Below are 26,995 nucleotides of genomic sequence, written 5' to 3'. Positions count from 1 at the left end.
CCTAAGGAGAGGACATTGAGAATCTCTCTCTTCCCAGGGCTGGGAGCCTCCTGCTTGCCTTTCTAATCACCCAGGAGCTGGTTATGCTCAACCACTTCTGCTCCCCCCTGCTTCCTAGTATTCTTAACCCTTGCAGCCACAGCCTTTGTGTTTCCGAGCTCTAGTGCTTGTCCCCATGAAGGCATCCTGAAACGGTGAGTGTCCAGATCCCTGCCACAAAGACGGCTGGAGCACATCCCTCCTCCTTTGCTATCAGTCACGGGAGTCAATGCAGTCGTCTGTTGGCAGAGCTGATTTTTGAAGCAGCTGGTACAATTGTAATGGGTGCCGATTACTTTAAATAGCATCTGCAAAATACAGCTGTCAGGGCTTGTTTCATTTTGAACAAAGACTACAGTTACATTTATTGTTAGAGCTGCTGATTTGTTCAGAGGGACCTCTGGCCAGAGTCTGATTGAGAAGCATTTTTCTATCTGATAGAGAGTCAGGAGCTCACCTGATGCTTATAAATTGCCTGGCTGACGTGCAAAGCATGAGGAAGGAGAGGACTTACTGGGTCATGTTTTACCATCTGTAAAAGCAGTGTAAGTCAAAATAATTCCAGTAAAGTCAGTGGAGACTCTTCCAGGGCTGTGACCTGTCAAGAGAGGGAAGTACTGCTGCCTCAGGGTGATCTCCACAAAGAGCTGCTGTGCCTGCAGTGCCAGTGGTGGCTGGCCCTGGTCCAGCTTCGGTTGAACCAAAGTGCCTGAGGAGCTTTAGTGCCTCTCCCCTGCAAAACTGGACCAGCCACATCTCATGGAAATACTCTGGGAGAGGCATGAGCCCTGTCACATGGAGCTTGAGGGGCCTCAGGCCCTCCTCTGACTCTTCTCATCTAAAGTGATGGAATGGCCAAGGTCTGTGGGCTTCAGCAGGAGCCAAGGAATTTTGTGCATCCAAAAATCAAATCCTGTGGTTCCTGCTTCAAGGTGCTGGCGAGCTTTGGTTGCTGCCCCGGGAACGTGAGACACTTCAATTCTGCTGCATCCATTCCCACACAATTTCTGCTTTCAAACAAGAAATCAAAATTCTCCCTCATCTCTCAAAACTGACACGTTTTTGACTTGGATAAGTAAGTGGCTGTTGAAATTGCGTATGAACTTTGAGTTAATTAATACTTGGTCACAGTGGGACTGCTCGCTGGATTTAGATGAATGCCAAATCCAGCTTAATCCCTTGCAGCGAGTGCAAGGCAGGAGTTGGAGGTGTCGGGTCTCACCGCAGCAATGTTGCTTCTCTCCTCTGTCTCTCCGCTGCCTGGTCTGGATTTCAGTGGGTGGTTCAGTAAATACACAAACCTTAGCTCAGCAGGGGAATTTATCCCAGCAAAGAAATAGGCTTCAGGGCCATTTGGATGAAATGCTGTTCAGAAGTCACTCTTGATGAGGGCAAACCCTCGCCACTGCCTTCCTCAGCTGCTGGCCAGCTGGCCCAGCTCAAGCCCAGTGTTCCCACATGGTGCACTGGGAAGGCTTTTGGTTTGCGCCTGTATTATATTATTTTGTTTTCAGCTGAAAACACCCTTGAGCTGTCTGTAGCTGGCTCCAAAGTGCCTTTTTAATATGCATCTGATGGCCTGAAGGAGAAATAAAAGTGCACTGTAGGGGCCTGTAGGCTGTTCGGGTGCCTCATGGGCATGCGGTCTCGGGTGCTTTTCCCTGTGATGAGCTGAGAAGAGCTCGTGCTTTGTTGGGAGGCTCGTTTTAACCCAGTGCCGTGGCTAGTGGGGGCACCAGCGGGTGGTCCTTGGGGGCCTGGGCAAGGATGCTCCACACGTGGGTGCCATGCACTAGGGAAGCAGTCTCAGCACTGTTAAAACTCTTGCATTTCATGCAAAGGGGCGGTGGCTTCTGGCTCCTGTCCCCGGTGCTGGCCGGGCTGTGGGAGCTGGGGCACTCCTCTTGCAGCGCTGCAGGGTTGGGGGGACGGTCCTCATGTTGCTGGCTCTCGCACAGCCTCAGGCGGCCGGGTCATGTCGTCCTGTGTGAATCTTCACGTGTAGTTTGCAGAAGCAGTGTGATTTCTAGCTCCTCTATTCTGGGGGGCGGGTGTGGGAAGCTGTGGCCCTAGCAGGCTCAGAAACCAAGAGACAGTCTGAGATATTTTCTTTCAACATCTCTGAGGCTGGGGACAGTGGGTGACACAAGGCTGTCCTGGCCTTAGCAGGAAGGACTCCTCTCCCCCTGGTGTCAATCTGCCCTTCGCTGCCATTAAATCCCCACTGTTAACTCCTGGATGCATTTTGTCTCACCTGAGGGGTGGCCAGGTTGGGTGAGATGGACCTGGAGGGCTTAACCCCTTGCTTTCAGCCCCTCCAGCTCCAGGCTGACCCGCTTATGTCAGGAGGCTCCATCTCTCAGCTCCACAGTGCTGATGGAGGCATGTCCACAGCCCTTCGGCCCCTCTGGTTTGGGATGGGTCCTCTCTGCAGGTGGAGGAGCTGCTCTCTGCTCCTGGCCTTCCTCCCTGCATTCACAGCCTTGGCCAGGAGGTGCTGGAGGGGAAGAGCTGCCTAAAGCTTGGGCTGATGCTGAGCATCTTCCCCTTTCTTCTCTGTTTTGAAGACAACCCCCTTCAGCACCAGGAAGATTTCTTGTCCCAGGGGTCAGCTTTCTATTGCACCTTGGGTTCCTCCCTCCCTTTCTTTTCATGTTACATTTCTTATTGTTCATTCACTGGAAAAAGTCCCTCTGCGTGCTTTGTGCTTCTCCACAGCAGGACTCACTAATCACATCATCTCCCAGCACCAGGTCCCAGAGGCTTCTGCTTTAGAGTGAAAAATACTGTTGTCTAGGCACCACGATCCCATGAGGTGGCCTCAAGCCATTCTATACAACTGAGGGTAATTTCGTAAGTGATCATGGATTTTGCATCTCGGGGGTTTACCTCTCCTCAGGAGCTGTTCTTAACCTGCAGTATTTATCACAAGCAGCTCTGAGAGCCGCGCTTTCATTGCCTGGCTAGGAGGAGTCACAGCTAGCAGTTTTGGGACAACCACCATGACAATGGGCAGAGCCATGCGCTGAACTGGTGCATGGACTGGTGTGTAGCTGGAGGGCTTCGAGTGCTCCTGGCCCTGGATGTGTCTGCCCCTGCGCCGGGGGCATCTCCCTGTCACCAGGGACAGGCAGCGTTCGGCTGCAGGCTGCCCGGAGGCACCATTGTTGCAGATGAGCTGGACTGATTTCATCCTGAGGCAGATGCCCAAGTTAGTGGCTGCTGGAGGTGTTGAGCAGGTGGGTCACCCCTCAGGGCACCCCAATACTTGTTAAGGCGCCTCGGCTGAGAGGAGCGAAGGTTGCACTGGCGGGACTGGAGATGGGCGATGCTCTGCAGGGGCAAGCGCGCGCCTTCGTCCCCTCCAGCCCTGCTTTGCTCTTCCACGTGGACGGTGCCGAGGTGGCCTTTGGGGTCCCCCATGGGGTCCCAGTAGCAGGCAGAGGGGGGCTGGGGGGGGTGACGGCGCTGCTGCTCATCGGTCCCTGCTTGGGGCAGCTCGCCTGGGCAGAGCCTTGTTCTTGCATGTGACTGCAGGAAGGACAAGTCAGGTGGGATCTCTCGGGGGTTGTGAGGAGCAGAGCCTCTAATCCAGAAATGGAAACCGGCCTTTAATGATAAGCTGCAAAGCCAGAGACAAATACTCATTTGGGAGCACGTCATTAAAGGCCCTGAGTTCCCGGCTGGGAATGAAGCACCCACAGTGCTGTGAAAGACGGGGCTCGTTTGCCCCCGGGAACACTTGCAGATAGGCGTGGTGACAGGCAGGCACGGTTCCAGCGTGTCCCTCCATGGGGCACTGGAAGGATGAACAGAGTTACCGTGAGCACCTGCTGCGATTTGAAACAGGGAATGTAGTCTGAGTCACTGGGACTGTTTGAAAATGTTAAACCATACACTTTCTACTGACACGTGTTGGTCAGACTATCAACTCAGTTCTGTCAGTAGGATGAGCTGTGGAACTGCTTTGCTGAACCATTTGCCAAATTGGTCCTCAAATGGTTTGTGTGTAGAAGCTGCTGGGGAGGTGATCATGCCACATCGGTTACAGCCTTGTTTCAGCAGAGCTGCTGCCCTTTGAGCGCGAGGTGCGGCTGGAGCCGTTGTGTCGCAACCAGGGCATGCCGGTGGCACAGCAGGGAGCTGCGCCTTGTCACCGGCGTGTGCCGTGTATTGATTACAAATGCCCAAAGCTCCCTTCCCCGGAGCACCGATCGCTGCTGCTTCGGCGCTCCTCAGGGATCAACGGGCTGTTCAGCCGTGTCTCTGCCCGGAGTTGCTCAGCAGGTCTTTCCACGCTGCCCCGCGTGTGTGGGGTGTCCCGTGCTGGGCTCCGTGGGTGCCCCGCACGGCGCTGGGCTCTGTCGGGGTTAGGGCACAGCAGGCTCCGGGCTCTATCCCTGCTCCTGCCTTACGTGCTTGGAGAAAGCCTCGGGCGTTGCTGCTTGCTTGTGCTGACCTGCAGCTGCGGGTGGTGTCAGGGGAAATATTCCGGGTTAGCACCTGGTGGAGCTGCAGAAGTTCTCGCCTTGGCCCTCTGGGTGGGGGAGGCCCAGTCTGCAGCTGTGGGTGCTTTCAGGAGGGCACTGGTGGCTCTGCACTGGCTTGTTGCTCTCCGGATCTGCCCCTTTGTGTCTCAGGCGCTCACCTTTTTGCACAGTCTGTGTGTCTCTTCCTTTCCTGCTGTGATTTTTACCTCCCTACAAGGCTTTCACCCGTGTCCTCTTCCATTTCTCCTTGCAACCAGTTGCCAGCTGCCTGCACCGCCGCAACAGCAGCGTCATCCCTAGGCAGCCCCGTATGCTGACCTGCTCCATCCTGGTTTGGGAGCTGCTGGCTCAGACCCGTTACTGAATTCACACCACCAGTGCCCAGCCGGGGGCCGCATCCTGCCGAGGAGCTGCTCGTGCAGGCTTCCCTCCCTCCCACTGCAGGTCCACAATCAAAGTCATGTTATTTTCCAGGTTCAGCCCTCCGGTACCGAAATTTTTCACCAAACCCCAACCACCAAAGGAGGAGGGAGCCTGGTTGGAGCGCTCGGTGTCTGCAGGGAGCAGCTGCAGGGATGGAGGTGTGGAGGAGCCAGCTGAAGCCCTGGGAGCCACAGGGGATCCTGCCCAAGAGCCAGCAGATGCAGATGACTCCCTGGAAGCAAAGGTAGATTTTCTTGTACACCTACCGCTTGCGTTGCCTCCCCCAGCTTGCCACCGAAAAGCCGTGCTTGTGCCAATCCCCCTTTTAGCTGCCCTGCTCTCGTGTGCCCTGAGGGTGGGCTGGGCAGCAGGGCCAGCGGCTGGACATGGGGCTTCTGGGGAGGGAGAAATCGGGTAGTTTTGCTTGGAGAAACCCACTGAGATCCTACAGACCTATGCTGAGTTTGGGGTTTTTTAGCTCGTTTTTACACTGTAAAATGAGCCTTTTATCTGCATCATGATGTGAAGGCTTCCAGTTTCCTTCCTGTATCAAGCTGTGCCAAGTACTGTGATCTCCAGGTACCACCTTCTCACCCCCAGCTGGAGCTGCATGTTTTTATGTCTCTGCCTTCACCCGAGACCTGCAGTATTGCAGGGATGGCCACAGAGCCATCTTTGATAAAATGAGACTTTTCAAGGTCATTGTCTCTTCCTCCTGGCATGAAAAATGGCCTTTGGTCTGCTGACCTTCCTGGTGAACCTCGGTGCTTTGGAGCTTGATGTCTGTGCTAGTGGGAACTGGCGCCTTGTTCTGCATCGTGTGGGACAGAGGCTGCTCCTGGGGCAATAAAAGAGGATGCAAGAAAGCATGGGAAGTTCTGAAAGCACTGGCGTTGACATTAAGGTCAAGGAGAGGGGTTGCACCTGCTCACATCCAAATATTGGTCATTTTAACATTATAACGGCACATTTTTTCTGGATCAGGAGAAATGATACCCCGTAGACGTAAAGAATAGCGTGGCTGAATGTTTTTGGATAGAAGCGTGGAATCTTCTTTATTTCCTGCTTTGTTGCAACGTATGCAGAAACAAACCAGAGAAAATCCAGTAGGTGTGGCTAAGTAGGATCCAAAAGGCTTCAAAGGATATGCCTGGATTGCAGCTTCCCCTTCTGCTTGTGTGACTGTGTCAAGGCAATACCCACATAACCTCCCTGGGGAGGTGGGAGACCATAGGCCTAGGAAAGATGCGGGTTAGAATCTTTGGGAATAGGTGATTGGCAAAGCTTTGCTAGGCTTGAAAATGTGGAGATGAGAGAAAGAGCATTGAATCTTCTGATTCTGAGCTTCATCTACCGGGGAGATGTAGCCTCTGATTAGGTGTAAAGATGTCCCATAAAAATTCTTGCAGATTCTGCTGATGCCAAGGCCCCAGCACAAAGCCCTTCTTCACGTTACTGAAGAAGCAGGTATTGCCACACTTCAAAAGCACTCACAAAGCCCTCGCTTATTAAATAGGGGATGAGGTTCCTTTTGAAACATGGCACCGCTGAGGTCAAACACCAGCTCTCAGCTGCTGGGAGACAGAAGAATATCTCTGCCACCTTCTTCAGGAAGGTGTCATTCAAGAGAGTGACCTGGGGAAGATCCTCAGCTCTCCAGCACTGATGGGTGCGCGAGATGAAACCTAAGCACTCTCTGAAATGGGATACTTGTGCCAAGCCCTTATTTTCCTGGTTTGATACTTCTCGCTTGCAGCTGTGCTCCTGTTTTTGTCATGAAGAACCTAACCTGTCAAGGCATGGGGTTCTGGGCACGTTCCCTGGGCAGGAGTGAGCGAAGCTGGTCTGGCACAAGGGTGCAAAATGCCCTTGAGGTCTCTGCCAGGACTGAGGGCTGGGTGCACTCAGCTTCCCCATGCACGCTTGTGCGTAGGAAGCGCAGGCGGAGCCCGTGTCTCACCTGTGGGTGGGCTTGGACCCACTCAACGGATGGCACGGACATACCCGTACTTGATTTGCACCCAGGTCCCATCTCAGCTGCTCCTGGCTGGGTGAGGTGGCGGAGCCTGCAGCAGAGTGCTCTCGCCCAGACCAGCCAGGTGCTCGCTGCAGCCCATGGTGCTTGTTTTGCAGGTGCTGCCATCCCCTGCTGAGGAGCTGGAAGGGGCTGTGGAGACACAGGGCCTGGTGGGGATCAACAGACTGATGCAGTCTGTGGAGGCAGAGCCCGTCAGCTTGGGAATGGAGGAGGTAAGTGGGAATCCATCTTGTGCCACGTTTCCAGTGTGGCAAGCAGTTCTGTAGCTCCCCTCCCCACTGGTGGCCCTCGATGCTGCTCGCAGAGTGGCCTCGCGTCCCTCCAAGCCCATCGCACAGCGCTGCTGAAGCAACCGGTCACTGGAGAGGCCACGCAGGACGTGTCGTAGGGCTGACCTGTGCAGCAGCTATGGAGGGCATTCTTCATCTTGTTGCTAATCAAGTGGTCAACAGGAAATTTCTGCGGTAGCTTTTGCTGTAGCATCTTGAGAGCGCGCAGCATGCGAATCGGAGAGAGTGAAAAACATCAGATGAGCTGGGCTGGAGTCCTCCCCCCAGCTCTGAGAGCTTTCACCTCTGAATACTGTGTTTTGCTTAGGGCAGTAAAAGGTGCTTTTAAAGGCAAGTTCTGCAGTGGAGAGAATTTCTTGCTGCCAGGAGACATCCCAAATTACTTTTAATATGTAGTGTATTAATTAATGAGGGAGCATGGGAGAAGGTTTTTCCTGTGGCCCCTCCACTGCTAAGTGGAATGGGTACAGGATGAGATTAGGATGATTTTGCCTGTGTTTGAGGAAGAGCCCCCTCCAGCCACGTCTGTACTTTGCTCCAAGCCGTGGCTGCTCTTCTGCATCAATTTCCATGCTTGACATCTTGATCTCTCCTCGCCTACCTCCAGGTTTTCGATGTCCTGCCGCTTTGCGGTGTGCTGCAGCCAGGCAAGAGCCAGCGGGTCATGTTCACCTTCTTTGGCCACACAAATATCGTCGCCCACGTCACGGCGCTGTGCAGGGTGGAAGGAGGCCCGACCTATGAGATCGCGCTGAGCGGGGAGGCTTCACTCATCAACTACCTCCTAGACGTCATGGAGATCGACTGCGGGCTGCAGGTACCGCACGCTTCTCTTGGCAGAGGTCCTTGCCGTGAAACCATCACCGACGTGTTGCTGCCACCTAGGGCTGGGGCTCTCTCCCCTTCCCAACTACTTTGTTGGCTCTATGGCTTGGAAGTGCAACCTTGGAGTGATATGTGCTGCATCCAAGCTGGTTTTTAATGACCATGTCCGTCCCCCTCCAGCTGGGAATTCCTCCTCCTCAAGGTAACTAATGCCGCCTCCTGGGGCAGGCAGGGTCCCAGTGGTGATCTCCAGAGGGACGTGCCCCAAGACGTCCATCTGCTGATCCGCTCCTAAAGCCTGAGGTCCCAGGAGGTGCTCTCTTTTAATGTTCTTGATTAATCAGCAAAATAAACCAGGGAGGAAGTTAACTTGGGCTTCCCAGTCACTGTAGCTGGAGAGAATGTCCTAGAATAATCCCCACTTCTTTTCGGTCAGAAACCCCACAGATATTTCCAGCTGTTGGCCCTGTCTCCCATTTTGCTGTCACTACAGGTGCTTTTTCTTCTGCAGTGTCTTGACACCACCTCCTTTGTCCCAGCTGGGTGTGAGATGACACACCATGAGGTGCAGAGAGCTTGTCTCCTCTTTGCTTTCTTTATGACTGATCTCTGTGGTTGGCATTGCCCCTCTGCGTGCCACCATCAGTGTCTGTTCCTGCGTAGGGCTAAGGGGTGCCCTGTGGTGGTGGCTTACCCAGGTTAACCAGGGAGACTCAAGTACCCGTATGTCCTCTGCCTCTGCTTTTCTCCTGCGTTGAGTTCATTTGCTCACATCCCAGTGAAAGCAGAAGGAGGTTCCCAGTATCAGGCCTGTGCCTTCATCTTGCCACTCCTCTGTCCTCTCTCCAGCTGTTTAACAAAGTCACCGAAGCAGAGGTCACCCTGCAGAACAGAGGGAAGATGGGCTTCAACTACGTGGTGCTAAGTCCCGGCGTGGGGACCGCAGAGAGCCCCCTGCCCGGCGTGCCCCTGGTCCTGCCCAGCACGGTGAGTACAGAGGTGGCGCCTGGACCCTGGCTGTGGGTCAGGCTGCCCAGGAGGGGGTTGTGGGGGAAAAACACAAAATTAAAAAAAAGAAAGCAACCCACAAAAGCAGACAGGAGAGACAGGGCTGTAAGCAGCTGCTGCTGGGGGGCAGGGGTGGTCCAGCAAGCGCGGTCCTAACGGCCCCCCTTCACGGCCTTTGCCAGCGGGTGACCCTGCCATCACACAGCAGCCACTGGCTGGAGGCACCAGCGCTTTGGTGGCTCTGGGGACCCCAACTGCTGAGCGCTCCGGCTGTGCGGGCACCGGGGCCGCGCTGTGCCGGCTCTCCTGGGGGTCACCGTGCCCAGGCTGTGTGATCGGACAGGGCTTAGCCCTTGTCCCTGCCTGTAGCACACCCTGCCAGGCCCCTGCCAGCACTGAGCAGGACTTAAATCCTCTCTCACTTGGGCATGAAGCTGCTTTGGCAGAATTGTAGCAGCCCCTGTGCCGGTCCCCCACTCCCCCAGCTTTGCTGCTCTGCAGGAGCTCTGTGGGGCAGTGAGGGGGCCAGGCAGGAGCAGGGCTGGAACAGTGAGGAGTTTGCAGCATCCCACCGTCCGAACTTCTCAGTCCTGCGTGGCTGTCTTTGGGCTGGAGCAGCATTCCTGTCTAGTCCCTTTTTGCAGTGGGAAGAGGAAGCCAAACAGCATTCACATTTCCTCATGCCTGTCTCCTACAAGGGGTGACACACTGACGCCCTCTTCCTGCCAGCTTCCCAAGACCCAGCTCTGCTTGGCCCCGCGCAGTCGGTCGCTTTAACAGCCCCGCCGGTGCTGGCAGCTTGGCAGGGCTGGCTTCCACTGCAGCTGTGTTCTGCACTGCACCAGGGGCTCAGGGCACCAAGTGGCAGGATCTGTCCCGCTCAGCACCTTCTCCCTGCAGCGTGAAGGGGAGCGGGGAGCCGAGAGTCCAGCCCAGCGTGCAGAGGGCGAGCCGAGGGAAGCTGCGGCTGTGTCCCATCACCCAGGGCTGTGTTGCTGTCCGCTTGCATTTGCTCTCAGCCTGGCTGGCGTGAGCCTAGCCTGGGGCTGGGGCAGCCTTTCTGGAAGCCCGGAGAGGAGGTGCCCTTCCTGGCAACGCCTTCCCCAGATCTCATCCTAGTCTCTGCTCCTGCCTTTCCAGAGATGCATGTTTGCAGGTCACCGTGAGTCTGGATAGGCTCACGCACCCCGGTGTAACCGCATAGGCAGGAGGTGTTTGGTTGGGATCATTGTAAGGGGTCAGGCCCTTCAACACCAGCCTGGGAACCGCTGGTGTGCTGTGGCAGGAGCTGCTGGCCATGCTGAGAGTGTGGGCACTTCCCTTATTTTGTATAGTGGCTGCTAAAAGAGCTTTTATTTCTTCAGCCTGGCTCTTGCTAGCAGAGGGTAAACACCATTAGGGGCAGAGCTGTGCTCATGCTGAGCAGGGGGTGGTCTGTGGGTCTGTCCTGGGGGAATGCATCCCTACGGGCCTTCCGAAGGACCTGGTGTAGGAGACCTCAGCTTCTGTGATTCTATGAAAGCTAGAAGGTGATGCTGTCTGATACTTTGTTATGTACGAGAACCTGCCTTCTCTTCTCGGCATGTCTGTCGTCTGAGCCATCCCTCCACCAAACCCTCTCTGGTGCATTCCCTCCCTCTTCTCCCACACCCTGCAGGGTTACGTTGGACCTGGCAAGGAGCAAGTCCTGAAAGTCTACTACCTGCCAGGAGTGCCTGGAGCCTTCCGCAGGACTTTCCAGATCCAAGTGGGTCACCTGGAGCCCGAAGAAATCTCCCTGAAGGGAGAGGGGAGCTTTCCCAGGATCTACTTGGACCTGCCCAGGAACATCAAAGGTGAGCACGGCCTGTCTGCTCCCCAGGAGGGGCCCCTGTTTCTCCCCCATGTCAGATGCCCGTAGGGCAGCTCAAACTGCCTCCACCAAGCCTGGAGGTTTCAGGGCTGTCAGACCAAAACTCAACACCCCGGTTGCTTCCTGAGCCTCTGGCAGATGAGCCCGTATGGGCTTTGCCCCAGGAACCATCCTGCAGAGCTTTCCAGCATGTGTCGGAGTCCTGGGAAGGTGATGGCTAGACAGAAATGCTCTGGAAAGCTGAGCACAGGCTGGCAGGGATTTTGGCAGGGTTGGATTTGCAGCACATTGCAGGGGATGAGATGCTCCCATGTGGGGAGGAAGATGGGTGGGAATGAACATCAGGGTTGATAGAGGAGAAGCAGCATGGACTTTCCATACATTGCTTGGGGAGGGTGTTTCTGGGAGAGGCCAGAGTCGGGGGAGTGGGGCTTCCCAGCTTTGAGGGGAATGGCTCTGTGCCCCGCTTCTATTTGTGGATGTTTTCTTCCTTCAGGAAATGAAAAATATGAGAAGGTCCTCAAGGAGGTGATAGAAAAGATAGAAGAAGATGGCCAGAGAGAGGAAGCAGCAGTTCTGGGGGCGGCTGTGGCTGCGGAGCCACCCCCAGATCCCTTGGACGCCGTGGTGAGAATGGCTGCTGCCCCGTTTGACGCGTGCCACCCTCCCCCGGTGTCACTGGGTCCCCTGCAGCCCGCAGCAGGCTTCCCGGGGCCCTGCTGGCACTTGGGACCTCCCTGCCCACACCTGCCCATGATCCTGCACAGCTCAGCAGTGCCCCCGGGGCTGCCCCAGGGAGAGATCCTGAAGACCCTGCTCAAGTGATGAAATTTATGGCACTTCGTGATGGGATGTAGGTCATCACTGGGGGATTTGCTGCTCACAACCCAAGCCCTGCCAGGTTTACAGAGCTTAATAGCAGCAGCCTGACTGTGCTCTGGGACTGTGCTGCCAGTGCTGATCTCTAAGAGACAGCAGCTTTATCGTGGCTCCCTTTACAAGAGAGCTCTTGTCCGAGCTGCTTTGGCACTGGCTGGGGGCAGGCAAAGACTTGGAGCTCTGGAAGGTTCCTGGCTTGTCTGTCTGGCCAGATCAGCTTTTGTAACAGTGACTGGGCAGGCGAAGTTGCTGGAGTTCGTTGCCCTTGAGATGAGGCCCTGACTGAGAGAGCAGGAGGTGTCACAGACACTGAGCAGCGAGACAGAAGGACCCCATCACCCCTCCAACACGAGCAGGGGGGAGCCTTGGGAAGGACCGTTGCTAACCAGCCGCTGCCTTTCCTTCCCTCAGCTGGACCCTGGGCTGCAGATGCAGATGGAGCAGCTGCTGATGGAAGAACACGCCCTGGAGCAGCAGAAAGCTCTCACCTCTGGTCCCCCAGAGGCCACTGCCTTTGACCAGCGCGCTCGTCAGAGGCTTCTCAAGTTAGTAGGGGCTCCCGTACCCTGTCTCCACGTGCCCCGAGGGTAACACCCAGCAGTGCACCCCTGCTCCTGAGAGCTGGAGGTAGTGGGGACTCCAGAAAGGGTCTGATCCTGGCGGCTTTGCCGTGCTCCCTGTGAGCAGCTGAGTGTCCTCACTGCCACAGAGCCACCCTGAGCTTTGGAGGTGCTCAGCTCCCCACAGGCGCTGGGTCCTGCTCTTAGGGCTGAGGGGGCCAGTGCAGAGCATCAAGCCCTTCCAGACAGCACCAGCACCGTCCCTGCTGACCAGATCTGAAAGAGGCAACTCAAATCTTTGTTCCGGCTAACAGACCACACTGAGCAAAAAGAGTAGGGAACCGCAGAGGCTGACACACCCTTGACAAATCAGGTGGCTCGGATGCTGGTGGGACTGCAGGGCTTACCTCGGTATCTTCCCTCTGCTCCTCCATGAGGAGGCATGGGCACGGTAGCCTCCAGTTCAGGAAGATGCTCTGCAAAACAGATCACGTAGGTGCTTTGCCGAGTGAGATTGCTCTGGGAAAGGCCCCTCCCATGAATCTTGCAGGTGTTGATTACTACATTTGTCCGTGCTGCTTTGGGGACAGATCTGGTTGCAGAGCAGTGAAGATTTCCTGTGCAGGCGAATCCCATGACAAGGTCCTGAAGCACTTTCAGGCTGGGGCTGCACATGGGGCATAGCAGTTTCACTGAGACCAGTGGAGGTCCACTGGACTTACCTACAGTGGCTTCCCGTAGCAGAGGAGCTGTGATAAATGATAATTCATTTTAAACTAATTTTATTTTAAGGCCCCACTGGTAGCTGATAAAACCTAGGTCCTATGCTCCTCGTGACTTACCAAAGTCTCATTACCAGGTGGTCAGGCCTTGGATTTCATGGTCTTGAGTTGAGTTTTTACAACAGTGAATCCAGAAATATTTTATTTGCATGTTCCATGCTCTTGGAAATGCAGCCAGGCTGTGGTTTAAGGACTGTCCTTACTCCTCCTTTCAGAGCTGAGCTGCCCGAGTACCTCCTGGACTTTGGGTACGTGATTCTCGGTAACACCCCCACGCACGTCGTGAGGATCACCAACACCGGGCAGTTCCCTGTGTCCTTCTGCGCTGACAGACAGGTCCTGCGTGACACAGGTAACCAGTGCTGGAGAGCCTTCACGTGGGCTCGAAGGAGCTGTCTCTGACAGTTTAGCTTAAGCCACTGGACATGGGGAGGTTTTATGAGTGCTTGTATGTATAACTTTTTCCTCCTTGGGACCTGCTGCCTGGTGCTTTAGAGCCTGAGTTCTCCGGGCCAGCAGCACTCAGAGACCCGGCCCGCCCGGGCCTGCCCTAACGCTTCCCTGCAGGGGCTGGGTGGGCTGATCACCTTGGTCACCTCTCAGCATCTTCTGCTCTTGGCTACCATGAGCATCATCTGATGGGCACTCCATGAGCTTGTGTTGCAAACAGATGGACCCTTTGTGGTTTGGAAGTGCTTTGTTTAAAGTTCATCATGCCATAGCACTTCTGTTCAGCCTTTAGTGAGGAGACAGCCTGTGAGGTCCTCTGTTGTATCAAAACAGGCTTCGAAACAGGCCGTGACGTAAGGCTGCAGCACCAGCAAACGGTGCCTCGCCGTGTCTGAAGGGTGATCAGGTGCCTCCTCTAAATCGTTTTTCAGAGAGCACCATGGCACGGGGGAATCTTAGTTGGAAATTCTCCTTTGGAGAGGTCTGTGCATCCTTTCCTGGGATCCCTAGTGAAGGAATGGCTGGAGCTCCTCAACTGAGATGTTTCCATTTTACCATGTGGGTCTTGGATTCTGGCTGTGAAAACCCTTTCTCCTTGTGCGGTGACAAGGGAGAAGGAGTGGCAGTCTTCTCCACAGGTACAAAGGGGTCCTTCACAGAGCTGCCAGCCAGGACATACGGCCTTAACATGCTTGTGACACGTTTATGTCGATTGTGTATCTCAGCTGCTTTATTTTCATCTGTTCAAGGTTTCAGTGTGGAGCTGGACCACGTGAAGCACCTGCCCTGCCGCGAGAGCAAGACATTTGAAGTGCGCTTTGACCCACAGAGTGCCAACCTGCCGCTGGGAGAGGTGGACGTGCTCCTGCCCATCAAGGTACCTGTGGCGTGCTTCCTCGCCCCGCTGTGCCCGTGCACCTCTCGGGGCAGGTTGGGGACAGCAGTAGATGTCACCGTGGCTCTCAGCTGGATGCTCTGTCCTTCCCTAGGTAGCAGGAGGCCCCACGTTCCACGTCCGCCTCCGTGCCAGCGTGGCCATGCCAGCCCTCTGCGTCTCCAGGGACAGGCTGGAGTTCTCCACTCTCCAGTGTGGGCAGTGCCAGGAGGAAACCATCCAGCTCCACAATCAGGTCCAGGTCCCCTGTAACTGGCTCATCACTATAAATGAGCCTGTTAAGAAGGTAAAGCACAGACCATGTGTAACACGTACCTTCTCGGCTGGGTTTTCTTTGCCTCTCTTGCCCTTTCTGCCCCTGTGGCTGCGTGAGCACTTGGGCTGCAGCTCGTCTGAGGAAGCTTTGGAGGTACAGAGCAAGGCTGGCTCACCTGGACCTGGGCATTAGCTGGTGCTTCACTTCTCTGCCACCTTCCCCCGCTCCTCCTCTTCTGAGGACGGTGCCTCCCCATCTGCCTGCCCTGCCGACGTGTTCTCCCTCCAGTTCAGGCCAGGGGTGGCCTCGGCTGGTTTGGCTGTGGGTGCCCTCAGCACCGTGACGGTGTCTCAGAGCACTGTGGGAACCGAGGGTCTGTCCTCGCAGACCGAGGAGACCTCACACAATTGTTTTCTGTGCTCAGGTGGACAAGCATTGGCCAGCGGGGGTGCGTCAGAAGGTGCCCCAGAAGCTGAAAGCCCAGCCGTGTGTCTTCGAGGCGCTGCCCTCGGCTGGAACCCTCGCTCCGGGACAGCGATGCCACGTCCGAGTGAGGTTTTCGCCCACAGAAGAGGTGAGATGGGCGAGTGTCACCCCCAGGAGGTCTGGCAGGACAGTGTGGTAACGAGAGCCCAGCACATGGAGGAGGAGACGGCGTCTGCCTCCACAGAGAGCTTTCTGCAAGCCCTGTACCCACTGTGCCTCAGTTTCCCCTGCAGCACACTCTTCTGAGAGGGGCTTTGAAATCCCCCTGGGGAGCTTGCTCAGAGAGCATCAGGGCACGCTGGGCTGGCTGCCTCTTGGTGCATGGGGGGAAATCTGCCTGTTTGCCCTCGTCTCCCCCTTGCAGGCGCCTGTTTGAGGCTGCAGCGCCCTGGTGCAGAGCAGCTGGCGCGCTCACAGGGGATAACCCTGCAAGGGCCAGTCTAGTCAAGTCCTGCTGCTGGTACCAGCAGGCAAAACAGCCACCGGGCACCTTCCTGGGCACGGCAGGACAGTCACCTGGAGTGGTTGCTGCCAGCAGTCCCTGTGGCTCTGGCTCAGCCTGCCTGCGCGTTCCCAGGCACTCTGGGAGTCAGCTGCAATGACGGGGCGTTCCCAAAGGCAGTTTGCCTGTGGCCACCGTGGCTTGGAAACTGGCAGTGGGTAACAGGATGGACACAGGTGCTTCCGTGCCTGGGAACAGTCCCAGGGATGTTTTAATTGCTGTAGAGGTGTAACCATCTTGTGTCTGGCATTGACCAGAGCCAAACACTGAGCAGAGAAGTCGACCCTTATTTCTAGCCAGTGAGAGCTCACCTGCCTCATTCATCGAGCTGATGTTTGCCTGATGCAGCAGTGCCAGGACTGTGTCTGGGAAACGTAACCCTGAGGACCTTTCTCATGAGCATCACACTCCCTTGTGACTAGGTGAAAACATCTGATAGTGCATTTTAGATTCATCTGACACCAAAATAGCCAGTTAGACTTCACATTAGGATTCATCCCAGTTCCTCAGAGCCAGCATGCAGATGCTGTAGCCCCTGCTGGAAGTAAGCATCTGTTTTCCATTCCCTTAGAGGTACTGGTGACACCCCTGCCCTGGGGAAAGAGTTGAATTTGAGGCCCTGTCACGTGGGACTTCATGGAGGAGCTTTCTGTGCCTCTCTCTTTTCAGAAGTCCTACAGAAGTGAGATGAAGATTACTGTTTGCCAGAGCAGCCAGAACCTCCAGCTGCAGGTCTCGGGGCGTGGGCTGGAGCCACGGCTGGAGTTCAGCCCCCCAGTGCTCGAGCTGGGACCGTTGCTGCCGCACAGCCGTGGAGCAGAGGGGACGGTGGTGGTGAAGAACCCATGCGAGTTCCCCATCGAGTTTTACTCGCTGGAGTTCGACCAGCAGTACCTTGCTGAGGAGCAGGTGAGAGGGAAGCTCTGGTCTCCATGTGCACGCTCCCGTAGCTTCACAGTGCTCCAGCATTCCCGGGTTCGTGCCAGGGAGATGGAGACAGTCCCCAGGGCAAAGCCTGGTGGCATTTCAGGGTTAGCCAGCTCTGCTGGCAGACTGTGGAGGGGCTTGGATAGTCCGTGTTGTTAGAAACACGTCCTGCATATGTCTTCTCTTCCCTACATGCACAGATCCTGCAGATGCTTAAAGATTATGACTGCCGTAACACCTTATTGCTGCCTCCACGTGCCCCGGGTGAGAAGCTGCCCCCAGAGGTGCTGGAGTACTATCAGGAGCAGAAGAGGCTGCAGGATGAGGAGTCCAAGACTGGGGAACCAGCAGGCCAGGACAACGGTGAGGGTTTGGCATTGGCTGTCCTGAGCGTGGACACAGCGGGGAGTCCAGCCCGCACACCCCGAGCTCTCCACGGGAAGCCCAGGCTTTCAGCAGCCACCCATTCCCCAGCTTGGTGGAGGAATTCCAGCGTGAAAGTCTGTGCCTTGTAACACGCAGACTTTGAAAATGTCCAGTCTCTGTCAGATCAAGGAAGAAAGTCCTCTGCTGGGATCATTCACGCTGTCTCATCCCAGAGCTCATTCGTTTTCTCCTCCGTGTTTGATGAAAGCCAGTCCAACGAGGTGGACTCTAAATCTGAACACAGAGGAGAGGGAAGGTGTTGAGAAAAGACAGGGGCTGGGTATTGTTGCAGACGGGACAGGGACAAGTGAGAGGCCAGAGAGGTTCTCCCCAGTTTTGCCAAATGAGCACCTTTTTGCCCCAGGAGCTGCTGGGATCAGGGTGATGCTGTTCCCTTTCCTAGGCAGGGCAGCGCGCTCTCTGTCCTGCGTGACACTGCAAGCCGAGATGGCTTTTGGTGATCTCCTAAGGGCAAAGGTGGGAGCTCTTTGCAAATGTGTTATGATGAATTCAGAGCCCAGCTACATCTCCTGGAGTAATATTCCTAAAGCATCCAGCTTTTGGATAATCGCTCAATGTGCAAATGGAGCCTCTCCCTTGGGACAGTGTAAAATGCCTGGTTCTGCCTGTCCGCCCCTTACTCAGCAGGACCTGGGACCACGTTGACAGGTGACGGGACATTTGGCCCAGTCCTGTTAGGTATTGCCAAAGGCTTGTTCTTTCCTCTTTCTGCCAGCCCATTTCCTATACTCTGAAGAGGCACCTTGACCACCATCTAGGGCAGACCCTGATCTGCACAAGCCTAAAGGAGGGGCATGGTGAGATGTGTTGGTTTCAGCAGAGTCTTCTCTCCCAGGATCTGAGGGGATGGGGAGGATGATCAGGGTCATAGGTAGGCAGGAGGCTGACTTTTCTATCTGGTTCCGCACAGCAGAGCATGGGCAGAGCGTCACCAGCAGCAGGGCGGCCTCGGGAGAAGTGACCGACAGCCCTGTGCATAGGGCCATCGCCCGCCACCTTGGCATCGATATCTCTGCAGAGGGGCGCGCGGCCCGAGACCGCAGAGGGATCGTCGTCATCGTCCATGGGGCACCCCTGACAGGTAGGTGAGCCGAGCCCGTGGCTGCAAGGAGGGTGGGGGGAGCAGGAGAGACACGTCCTGGTGGGCCGTGCTGCTTGGTTGACCAGTTGAAGCGAAGCGAGGTAAGCCACAGCCCTGCTGGTACATGAAATGCTCCCAGGCTTCACCAGCTGGGGCAAGTGCTGTGGCTCACCCCGTGTCCACAGAGCCAGGCTATCCTCCCCCCACACAGGGTGGCCGTGTCCCCGTTGCTTGGTGGGAGCACGGTGCCTAGTGCCCAGGTTGCCTCATGGGCGCGGTCCCTCGCCCACACTGACCCCCAGCCCGGGCCCAGACGTTGCCTGAGGCAGCGCCGGCCAGCGCAGGGGTGGCGGGACCGGGCTCGAAACAATGTCCTGGCCCAGGGTTGAGGTCCCCACGAGGGACAAAGCGCTCAGCTGGGTGTGAGGTGGAGGTGATCCGCCTGGCTCTAGAGGACAACGCTTCCAGCCGTGCTCAGCTCCCTCCCTCGTGGTCTCCCCTAAAGGGGCACTTGATTTCCCACTGTCCTTGAAACTTTGAAATCCTGTCTGGGGACTTTCTAGAGCCTGTCCCTGAAAACGCTTCACGTGCAAGTGTCACCAAGCAGTCTTCCTCTCTCTCAAGGAAAGACAGCGGCAGCGGTTGCCCTGTCCAAATACTACGGCGCTGCCTGCTTGTCCATCGACGCCGTGGTGACAGAAGCCATCTCGGACAGGAGCAGCTCGGCAGGGCTGCGCGCCCAGGAGCTGTGCATCGGGGCTGCCATCGAGCAGAGCTGCAAGGAGGCAGAGGGTGCCGGTAAGGAGACACGCTGGACCCAGAGCAGCGCTTCAGAAACCCACCCTGACCGTCCACTTCTGCTTGCTCCAGAGAGGGAGTCTGACAGCCGTTGGGTCTCTTAGGGAACATGGGTGCAGCGTGCAGAAATGCAAAGCCATTTCATAAAGCATTTCATGTTATTAAAGAAAATAATCTCTGTTTTAAGGGCTCAGACAGGGGCACTTTTACTGCCTCTGGGCTTCTCAGCACACACTCCTTTTCCTAGGAGTGGTGAAGCACACCTGAATTTTTCTCAGGGTTTTTTTACATTTCCTCAAAGCTGAATCCAGCTGACTCCTCGTGGCCATCAGGCAGAACTGATGCCCACTTGAACAAGGAAGAAGCCCTCTGAAGCTGCTCATGAAGCACTAGACAACTGACTTTGAGTGTGGCTTCAGAAACATGAGAGGAAGGGAAGAATAACCTCCCAGAGTTTCAGATGAGACTCTTCTCCAGAGGTTTCCCTATACACGCTGTCAGGTCACACAGCTCGTGCATGTGGTGCCATTCTCCACCTGAGACCAGAGACTTTTAGAAAACCTGGTTGGGCAGTTGGTGCCCCGAGCTCTGCAGGGTGAGGCCAGACCCTGGTTCTGGTGGGGGAAGTTTTGCATTGCTCAGCTTTGAACCTGGTTGGGTTGGGAGCTGGCGGAAGGAAGAAGGGTCTGGGCCCCAGGTGGGGTTAGCCCATGCGGAGGATTTGGCTCCAGTGGAGATGGGGATGCAGCTGGGGCAGGGCTGCATGTTACCGTCTCCACGTGAGAGTGCAGGATGGGCGCAAGGTACAGAAATGATGCTCCTGGAGGATGGAGCCTCGGCTTGATCCGTAGGAGAGCTACTGTGCGGCGTCACCTGCGTGCACATTTGTGAGGAGGGATGCGGAGCTGTGCCTTAAAAACTCTCTGGCTTTAAAATCCAGTATCAGGTGGTGTGCTTTACCATGCTAAAAAGAGAAGCAGGGCAGGAGCTGCTTCTGGAGATGGGTGCTGCTAGTGCCCGGCAGGCTGGGGGACGAGGGCCATGTCCCTGCCAGGGCGCAGGGCTGTGTCCGTTGGGGTGGAAGGTGCCTGCTTGCTCCCCACTGAGCGTCTGTCCCCTCTGCAGGTCACAACGCAGATGAGTCCCTCGGCAAGCAGTTCCACGCCAAGGCCAAGCGCAGCCTAGACACGAGCCGGTCCAGCTCTGTGGACAAAGTCAGCCGGCAGTCCGTCAGCTCCCAAGGCCAGGTGAGAGCTGCGGCAGGCGAGAAGAGGGATGGCCCCACAGCCCGATCCCAGAAGCAGCATCTGATGGATCTGACAGGCTCCCAGGTGAAGCACGGCCTGCACTGGTTGATGCCTGGGACCTTTCTGTTGCCTCTGAGAAGTGAAGGGGCTGCTTCCAGTGGAGGTTCTGTGTCACCCAGAGCCTGGTGCGGGGGTCTGTAGTGCAGAGAGCCAGCTGGGCAGGCTGGGCATGGCTCGGGCTGGGAATGAAACCCTGGCAGAAACACTCTACGGCATCTCAGCCGTTTGTTGGCAAAGTGCAGTCCTGGCTAATGTGGCTGCAGCCGTGGGCAAAGCTGCTGGATGCTGCGCTGGGGGCTTGCGAGCTTGGGTCTCTGCTGGCCACGCACGCACCCTCCAGCGTGCTCCCCTGGAGCTGCTGGCCTGCAGTTTTGTTCTAGTCTCCTGCTAGTGAGAAACCCCAGCTCCAAGCCCAGCAGTTGGAATTGTTTGGGGGTTTCCAAAGCGGTTGATTTTTCTGGTGGTGTTCGACATTGCAAGGCTCATCAAGTTCTCACCTCTCTCCCCGTCCCTGCTTTCCTGCGCAGCGATCGCTGAGCATCGGTAGCAGCACATCAGAAGAGCTGGGCTTTAGGAGCTGCGTGCTGCCCGAGGACCTGCTGGTGGCCATCCTCTCTGACAGGCTGCAGGTACGTGGGGTGGGGGCATTCTTGCTAGGGAGAGACAGGCAGCGAGGTACAATTCAGAGAGGAGGAGGAGGGCTGTGCCTGCTCTTGGAGGAGTCCTGGGCTGCGTGCAGGGATCCGTGGGTGAAGGGGTGAAGCTGCAGATGCCATGAGCTGGCAGAGCGCGGGGGAAGATCAGAGCTTGTCTGAGCTGCTGCACTTGGAACTGTGATGGCTGGTGATCTCTGACGACAGGCTTTAGTGACTGGCTGAGAGCCCAATGCGTGCGACAGCTGACTTTCTCTTCCTTCTTGGCTTTATCTGCAGCTGAGCGACTGCTACCAGGGAGTGGTGTTTGATGGCCTGGAGACCCTCTATGCACGCAGCATGGCGTCTGCTCTCCTCTGCCTGCTCAGAGCTGTCAGAAATCGGCCTTACATCTATTTTGTGAACCTGTTCCAGGATTATGCTTCTTGGAAAGCCAGGGAGATGGCTGCAAAAGAGCAGGAAGGTGAGACTCTTCGTCTCCGTAACTCTGACATGTTCTCTCTCAAGCCTTCAACCTTACCCGTGTGTATCTGGGTTACCAGCAGAACTTGTAAGAGGGGTTTTTATTAATCCTTCCACCTTCTGCCTCGGTGTAGCCAGCACTCAGCTCACAGTTGCTTAAAATACAGCAATGCTGAGGCTGACCTCAGTCTCTAACATTAAAGCTTGGGCACAAGTGTAAGCTGCTGTGGCTCAATAACTAACCACCGGCCAGCCGTCCACGGCGCTGGGGCGTGTGAGCCAGGCAAGGCACGGGAACTCACTGAGCAGCGATAGTTTGGGGGCTTGTCTGAATTTTGAAGCGGGAATGTGAGCTCGCCAGTATCTCCTGGCAGGATGATAGGCTGGGTCGGGACAGAGTTGTGAATCCTGGCAGCTCACCCAGAGCAGCAAGCTCTGCTTGCAGGCACTGACGGTTTCTCCTCTGGTCTGTGCTGAAGGACGGGAGCGGGAAGAAGCTGCCAGGAGGGAGAAAGCACGCCTCTGGGAGATGGACGAGGACGAGTATGATGCCCTCACTGAGGAGGAGAAAATTCAGTTTGATAACAGTATACTGCAAGTCAAGCGTGAGAGGAAGAAGAGGTCTGTAAGCTTTCTATGGGTGTCTCCCCAGGATAGTGTCCCCGAAGGGTTTCCCTGCTCCGGAGACCTTGGTTGAGCTCAGAGGGGTTACCAAGGCCAAAAGCATTAATTACCAGCAGCACAAGGACTGCCAGTTCCACCTCCCTGGTTCCCAGCAGAGGAGGCACCTTCCTCCGGTGAGATGAGAACATCCTCTCTCCGCTTTAGTGGTGAGCCCTTCGGCTTGGACACAGGCTGCAGGGAGCTGGGCTCTGTGCTTGCCTTGCCACTGTGCTTACAGGTGTCTCTAGTTAATGATGTTCATTCTCATCTTCTTCATCGCCCTTCTTCTCCAAACCAGAGGGGTTGTGGTGTGGGTTGGTGTGAGGCACAGCTGTGCTGGCTTGGTTTAGATCCCAGTCCTGGTGCAGGTGAGGCCCTTGCACTGCTGAGCTCCCAGGGTTTTCCTTTACTGAGTGACACCAGCCATAAAGCTGGTTTCTCCTAGGCTCAGCTTCTGCAGCAGCAGGTGAGCCTGGGGGAAGCTCTGATCCAGCAAAGCAGCCCTGTTCAGGAGGATACACAGGATAAGCTTATGGCTCTCTTAATTCCTGCCTGAAACTTGGGGAGGGACTTGCTTAAAGCGAGCCTGTGTGTCAGCACTTCTTTCAGCCCCAGCTGAAGTTTGTTTCCCTGGATCAGCCAGTCTTTGGCAGCATTGCTGGAGGTGTCCAGGTGGACCTCACTGGAGAAGTAGTGCAATTTAGGCCTTGTGACAGCAAAGCCTAGATTTGGCTGGCCCTGGAGGTCCCCTCCCGCCTTCCCTCACTTTGGATGTCCCAGCCTCCCCAGGTTGAGGGAAGTCCACAGAGCTGGTCTAACGGTTGTGCCTGGCCTGAGGGTCAGTGAATGAAGTGCGGGACCAGCTGGGATTGCAACGAGCCCAGATTTCTGGCGGTGACTCTTGGGGATGTTTTGTTTGTCTTGCTGAAGGGAGATGGAGCGGCTGGCTCAAGAGCTTGAGGAAAAGCACCGGTGGGAGCTAGAACACTTGAGGGAGGAAGAAGATCTGAAGAAGTCATCTAAGTGGGCCAAGAGAAAGCCTGGGAAAGATAATGCTGCAAGGAAGAAAAGCCAGCCTGGAGTCGGGCAGGTGGGTGGTTGTGTTTATAGAGATGAGTAAAAGCCCTGGGGCCCCTCCTGCTGAGCCGAACCATTCCTGGCGCAGCCAGCAGCCACCCGCAGTGCTGGGGATGAGCACCTGGCCGTCGGTAACACACGGGGCTGTGCTGGGAAACAGCAGCCAGTGTTTGATCCTGCTGCTGCTTCGCCAGGGCTATTTTTGGCTGGGTTTGTTGGGTAGAGCTGCTCTTCTAGGGTCATGCTGCCTTTGAGTCATGGCTTCACATAACTCCGAGCCCTAGATAGTTTTAGTCCAGCATTTGTCCCCGTTCTGCATGTGACTTACACCTCTGAGCCCTGACCCGCCTGGGATGTGGTGTCTTTTGCTACCTGTCTGGCAGGAGATACCACCAGGCCCTCTAGGTATTCATTAGCAGCCAGACTTCCCAAAGTGTCAGCCAGACACAGGGATGGATGTTCAGCACACCAGAAACGTGCCCGGAGGACTGCACAGGAGTAAGGAGGTGTCTTAAGTTTGGGTCGGGGAAGCTGTTCCATTTCTCAGCTGGTTTGCAGGACTCCTCATCAGTCTGACGCTGGGGAGTTTAGTTTCAGTTGAGCTCAACTGGGTACCAGCTGCGCTCTGAACTGGGATTTGTAGAGCACCTAGCACAAGCCTCAGATGAGACATGGGGTGCTATTGCAAAGATCGCCGCTGTCCTACAGCATTTGAGTTGGTGCTTGGAAATGCTCACCGCTTTTTCCTGCTCGTCCTGCCCAGAATACGAACGCATCCACCAGAAACACCAGAGCATCCATTGGCAACCTGTCCGAAGTCACCGAGGGGGGAGAGAGGAAGGGATCTGCAAAGGAGCACCCGGACTCTCTTGCAAGTGACAAGGAAGATAAGAAAAAGCAGAGCGAGGCTCCCCTGGCAGATGTCTGCCCAGCAGAGGTTGTACAACCTGCGGACCCAGAACAGGGGGAAACCAAAACCGAGGCGCAGAGTGACAGCGAGAACTTGGCCCTGAGGTTTAAGATCTACGAGGCATCGCAGAAGGATGTCACACATATTTTGTCATCCTGGGACAGGGCTCAGGGTATCCTGCTGTCCCCTCTGAACCAGGAGGTGGTACAGCAGCAAGTCCAAGGCCAGCGCCGTTGCAGGAGCCAAAAGGACAGAGAGAAGGAGCACCAGGAGAGGCTGGAGAAGGAGCATCTGGAAAAACTGAAGGCTCTTGAGGACTCCAAGTTATCTGGGCTGGAAGGGGAAGGTGCAGAAGGGTCATCCAGAGGCCAGGACGTTGGGGTGCCCTGCCTGGACATCCAGGTGCTGAGCTCTGCAGATGTGATGAGGGCGATCCTGGAGAGTGGCAAGCTGCCAGCGGCAGAGCAGGTAAAGCCCTGTGAGGCTCAGATGCTGAGCCTGCCATGGTCTGGGCCCTGGTGCATTGTGTCCCGCCAGGTGACAACAGCACAGAGCCTTGTCCAGGCCACTGATGATGTTCCACGATGGCTTCACAGCAGCCACGTGGCTGGGGAAGTTCTTGCCATCCCTCAGGTCGGGGGGAAGAGGGGGGGCTCTCATCCTCTCTGTTCAGAGAGTTTCCCAGTCTGGAAATCATTCACAGTGGTCCCAGGGCAGGGCAGCTCCTGGTCATTGTTTCCTTCAGCTGAGTCACTCAGATTTCTCTCTAGGTCCCACTTGTAGGTCCTGGCACTGCTCTGGAGCCTGCCCACCCCGCTGGGCATAAAAAATCACTGTACTCCATCTACATAAAAAAAAACATTGCCAAAAGCTCAGTGTCTTTCAGGGAGTGTGAGGATGAAGGCGACGGGAGCATAAACAGGGTTTTCTCTTATGCTTTAGATCCTGGATGACTTGGGACTGGGTCCCTCGGGGCCTCCCATTCCACCTACGGCTTTCTACTCCGTGATCCGCTACCCGGAGAAGCGGATGGTCCCTGCAGCAGGAGAAGCCCTCGAGCACTTCGCCTTTGTCGTGCCTGAAGGTGCCACTGCAGAAGAAGAAAAGAAGAACACCAGAAGTCTCTTGGATGTGCCTGCAGTGGAGGTGCCAGGGCAGGGTCCAGGCTGGATGGGGGCATGGGGGGCGGGTGGGATGGAAAAGGATCACTGTGGAAGGGCAGTGAAGACATGACAGGGCTCCATGTCTGCAGGCATCCCTCCTGTCTGTCTGAAAGAGACAGCTCTGCTTGAAATATGGGCCAGTTCTGTAAGATGAGAGGAAAAAAAAATCAGCTAAACCCTTCAACTTCCCTTGAGGAGAGGGTCCTGGGCAAGGAGGGGTGTTGTAGGCAAAACAAAGTCCCATACGGAAGACCAAATCCATGGGCAGAGGTGGTTGGTGGTTTATTCTCTCTCCCGTCTGTTAACAAACCTGCAGCTTTCTCTCTGGGATGGGGGCGTCTCAGGGCAGGTCTCACCTCTCTCCCTTTCCTCTCTGCCTTGGTGTGAAGGTGTCAGAGGAGCAGGTCACGCCAAGCAGGGGCCAGTCGGGGAAGGAGAAAGCCGCGGGCAGGCCGGAGGCTGTGAGGAGGAAGCGGAGCTCCAGCCGGGCGAGGTCTCCAGGCAGGAGAGGTCTCCAGGCGCCGGGCACGGGAGCACCCACGCAGCGCCCCGGGGCACACCAAAGCGACATGGACACGGCCCCATCCCCGGGGAGATCCGTCAGGTGAGCCGTGAGGGAGGAGGTGATCCCTCTGCTTCACGTCCATCTTGCCAGCGGGGTCCATCATCCCCAGCCCCGCAGGGACCCTCTGCCGGGGCCTCCACGGGGGGATGGCGAGTCCATGAGCCGCCTCCTTCTCTCGTTTGCTCGTTAGCAATGTCTGAAGCCTCCTCTTTCATTGCCAGGCTGAGCAGCTGCCGGTGGATAGTGCCTGCTCACGGCGAGGTAGAACTGAGGGTCCAGTTCAGCTCCACGGTGCCGGGGCAGTTTGATCAGACGCTGCATTTTGAGGTGCTGGGGACGAACCGACAGTACCAGGTGCACTGCAGGGGTACCTGCCTGTATCCCACCATCAGCCAGGACCCCCACGGTAAGGCTGGGGCATGGGAGCCTCCCACACTGCTCCTCCCTGAACTCAGAGCCAGGGCTGCCCCTTGTGCCCCAGCGACCTTCTGGCTCGGGCAGAGCATGCTGCCTGAGCCGCCCAGTGTCTCTTCCCGTGCTTGGAGCTGGGAACCAGTACTGGTACTATGGGAGACCTGGGCTGGTCTGAGGGATCAGAATTAAGTTTGATACTGACTTTGAGCAGATAACCACGTACCCTTAAGAGACTTGAAAGTCCCGAGAAGAGCTGAGAAGATCAAGGAACTGCCAGACCAGAACTGCCTGACCACAAGGAGAGGAAGGTCATCGAGGCTGAAACAGAGAAGAGGGCATCCAGCCGTGAACTGTTAGTCTCCACCAAAACCAGTCATACATGGACACAAACGCTACATAAAGTCATTAAAAGGCTTGTTGGAACAATAAAGTAGCCATTTTGAACAATTCGGTGTTTGTTGTGTCCATCTCAACAACGACAAATGGTGACCCCGATGTGATCCCAACACCGAGGAAATAAATAACGGCGGCAGGAAGAGCTGCGGAGATGGAGCCCAGTCAAGCGCAGCGGCGGGGAGAGCTGCACAGTCCCGACAACCTTTTGGAATTTGACACCGTCCAGGTGAGTGGCTGGGAACAAAGCGATGGGTGCCATCCTTTCTAAGGAGGAGGGTATGATTCTGACAATGTGGAAGTTGGTGCTTCAGCGCAGGGGAGTCAAATTGGATGATGTAGCGCTCCAAAAAATGTTGT

General features: G+C 56.0%; 1 protein-coding gene across 1 annotated transcript in view; it reads left to right on the top strand.

Annotated features, from left to right (window-relative positions):
* LOC141963917 (hydrocephalus-inducing protein homolog) overlaps window positions 1–26,599 on the top strand; it is a 229,393-nt gene extending 202,794 nt beyond the window's left edge. The window contains 27 exon segments of the mRNA XM_074913652.1: window positions 5,004–5,196; window positions 7,086–7,202; window positions 7,888–8,097; window positions 8,955–9,092; window positions 10,771–10,948; window positions 11,462–11,592; window positions 12,256–12,389; window positions 13,402–13,538; window positions 14,386–14,513; window positions 14,626–14,817; window positions 15,212–15,361; window positions 16,445–16,684; window positions 16,903–17,071; window positions 17,225–17,369; window positions 17,371–17,408; window positions 18,060–18,230; window positions 18,855–19,028; window positions 20,154–20,379; window positions 20,826–20,964; window positions 21,268–21,451; window positions 21,930–22,071; window positions 23,044–23,203; window positions 23,954–24,568; window positions 25,043–25,246; window positions 25,653–25,867; window positions 26,050–26,234; window positions 26,454–26,599. Of these exon segments, the coding sequence (XP_074769753.1) occupies window positions 5,004–5,196; window positions 7,086–7,202; window positions 7,888–8,097; window positions 8,955–9,092; window positions 10,771–10,948; window positions 11,462–11,592; window positions 12,256–12,389; window positions 13,402–13,538; window positions 14,386–14,513; window positions 14,626–14,817; window positions 15,212–15,361; window positions 16,445–16,684; window positions 16,903–17,071; window positions 17,225–17,369; window positions 17,371–17,408; window positions 18,060–18,230; window positions 18,855–19,028; window positions 20,154–20,379; window positions 20,826–20,964; window positions 21,268–21,451; window positions 21,930–22,071; window positions 23,044–23,203; window positions 23,954–24,568; window positions 25,043–25,246; window positions 25,653–25,867; window positions 26,050–26,234; window positions 26,454–26,599 (4,861 nt within the window).
* Window positions 26,600–26,995: the final 396 nt, after the last annotated feature.

This window comes from Athene noctua, chromosome 9 (genome assembly GCF_965140245.1).
Source record: "Athene noctua chromosome 9, bAthNoc1.hap1.1, whole genome shotgun sequence".
Lineage (NCBI taxonomy): Eukaryota > Metazoa > Chordata > Aves > Strigiformes > Strigidae > Athene > Athene noctua.
Note: the sequence above shows the minus strand (reverse complement) of the source record. Positions and strands in the feature narration are given on the sequence as shown.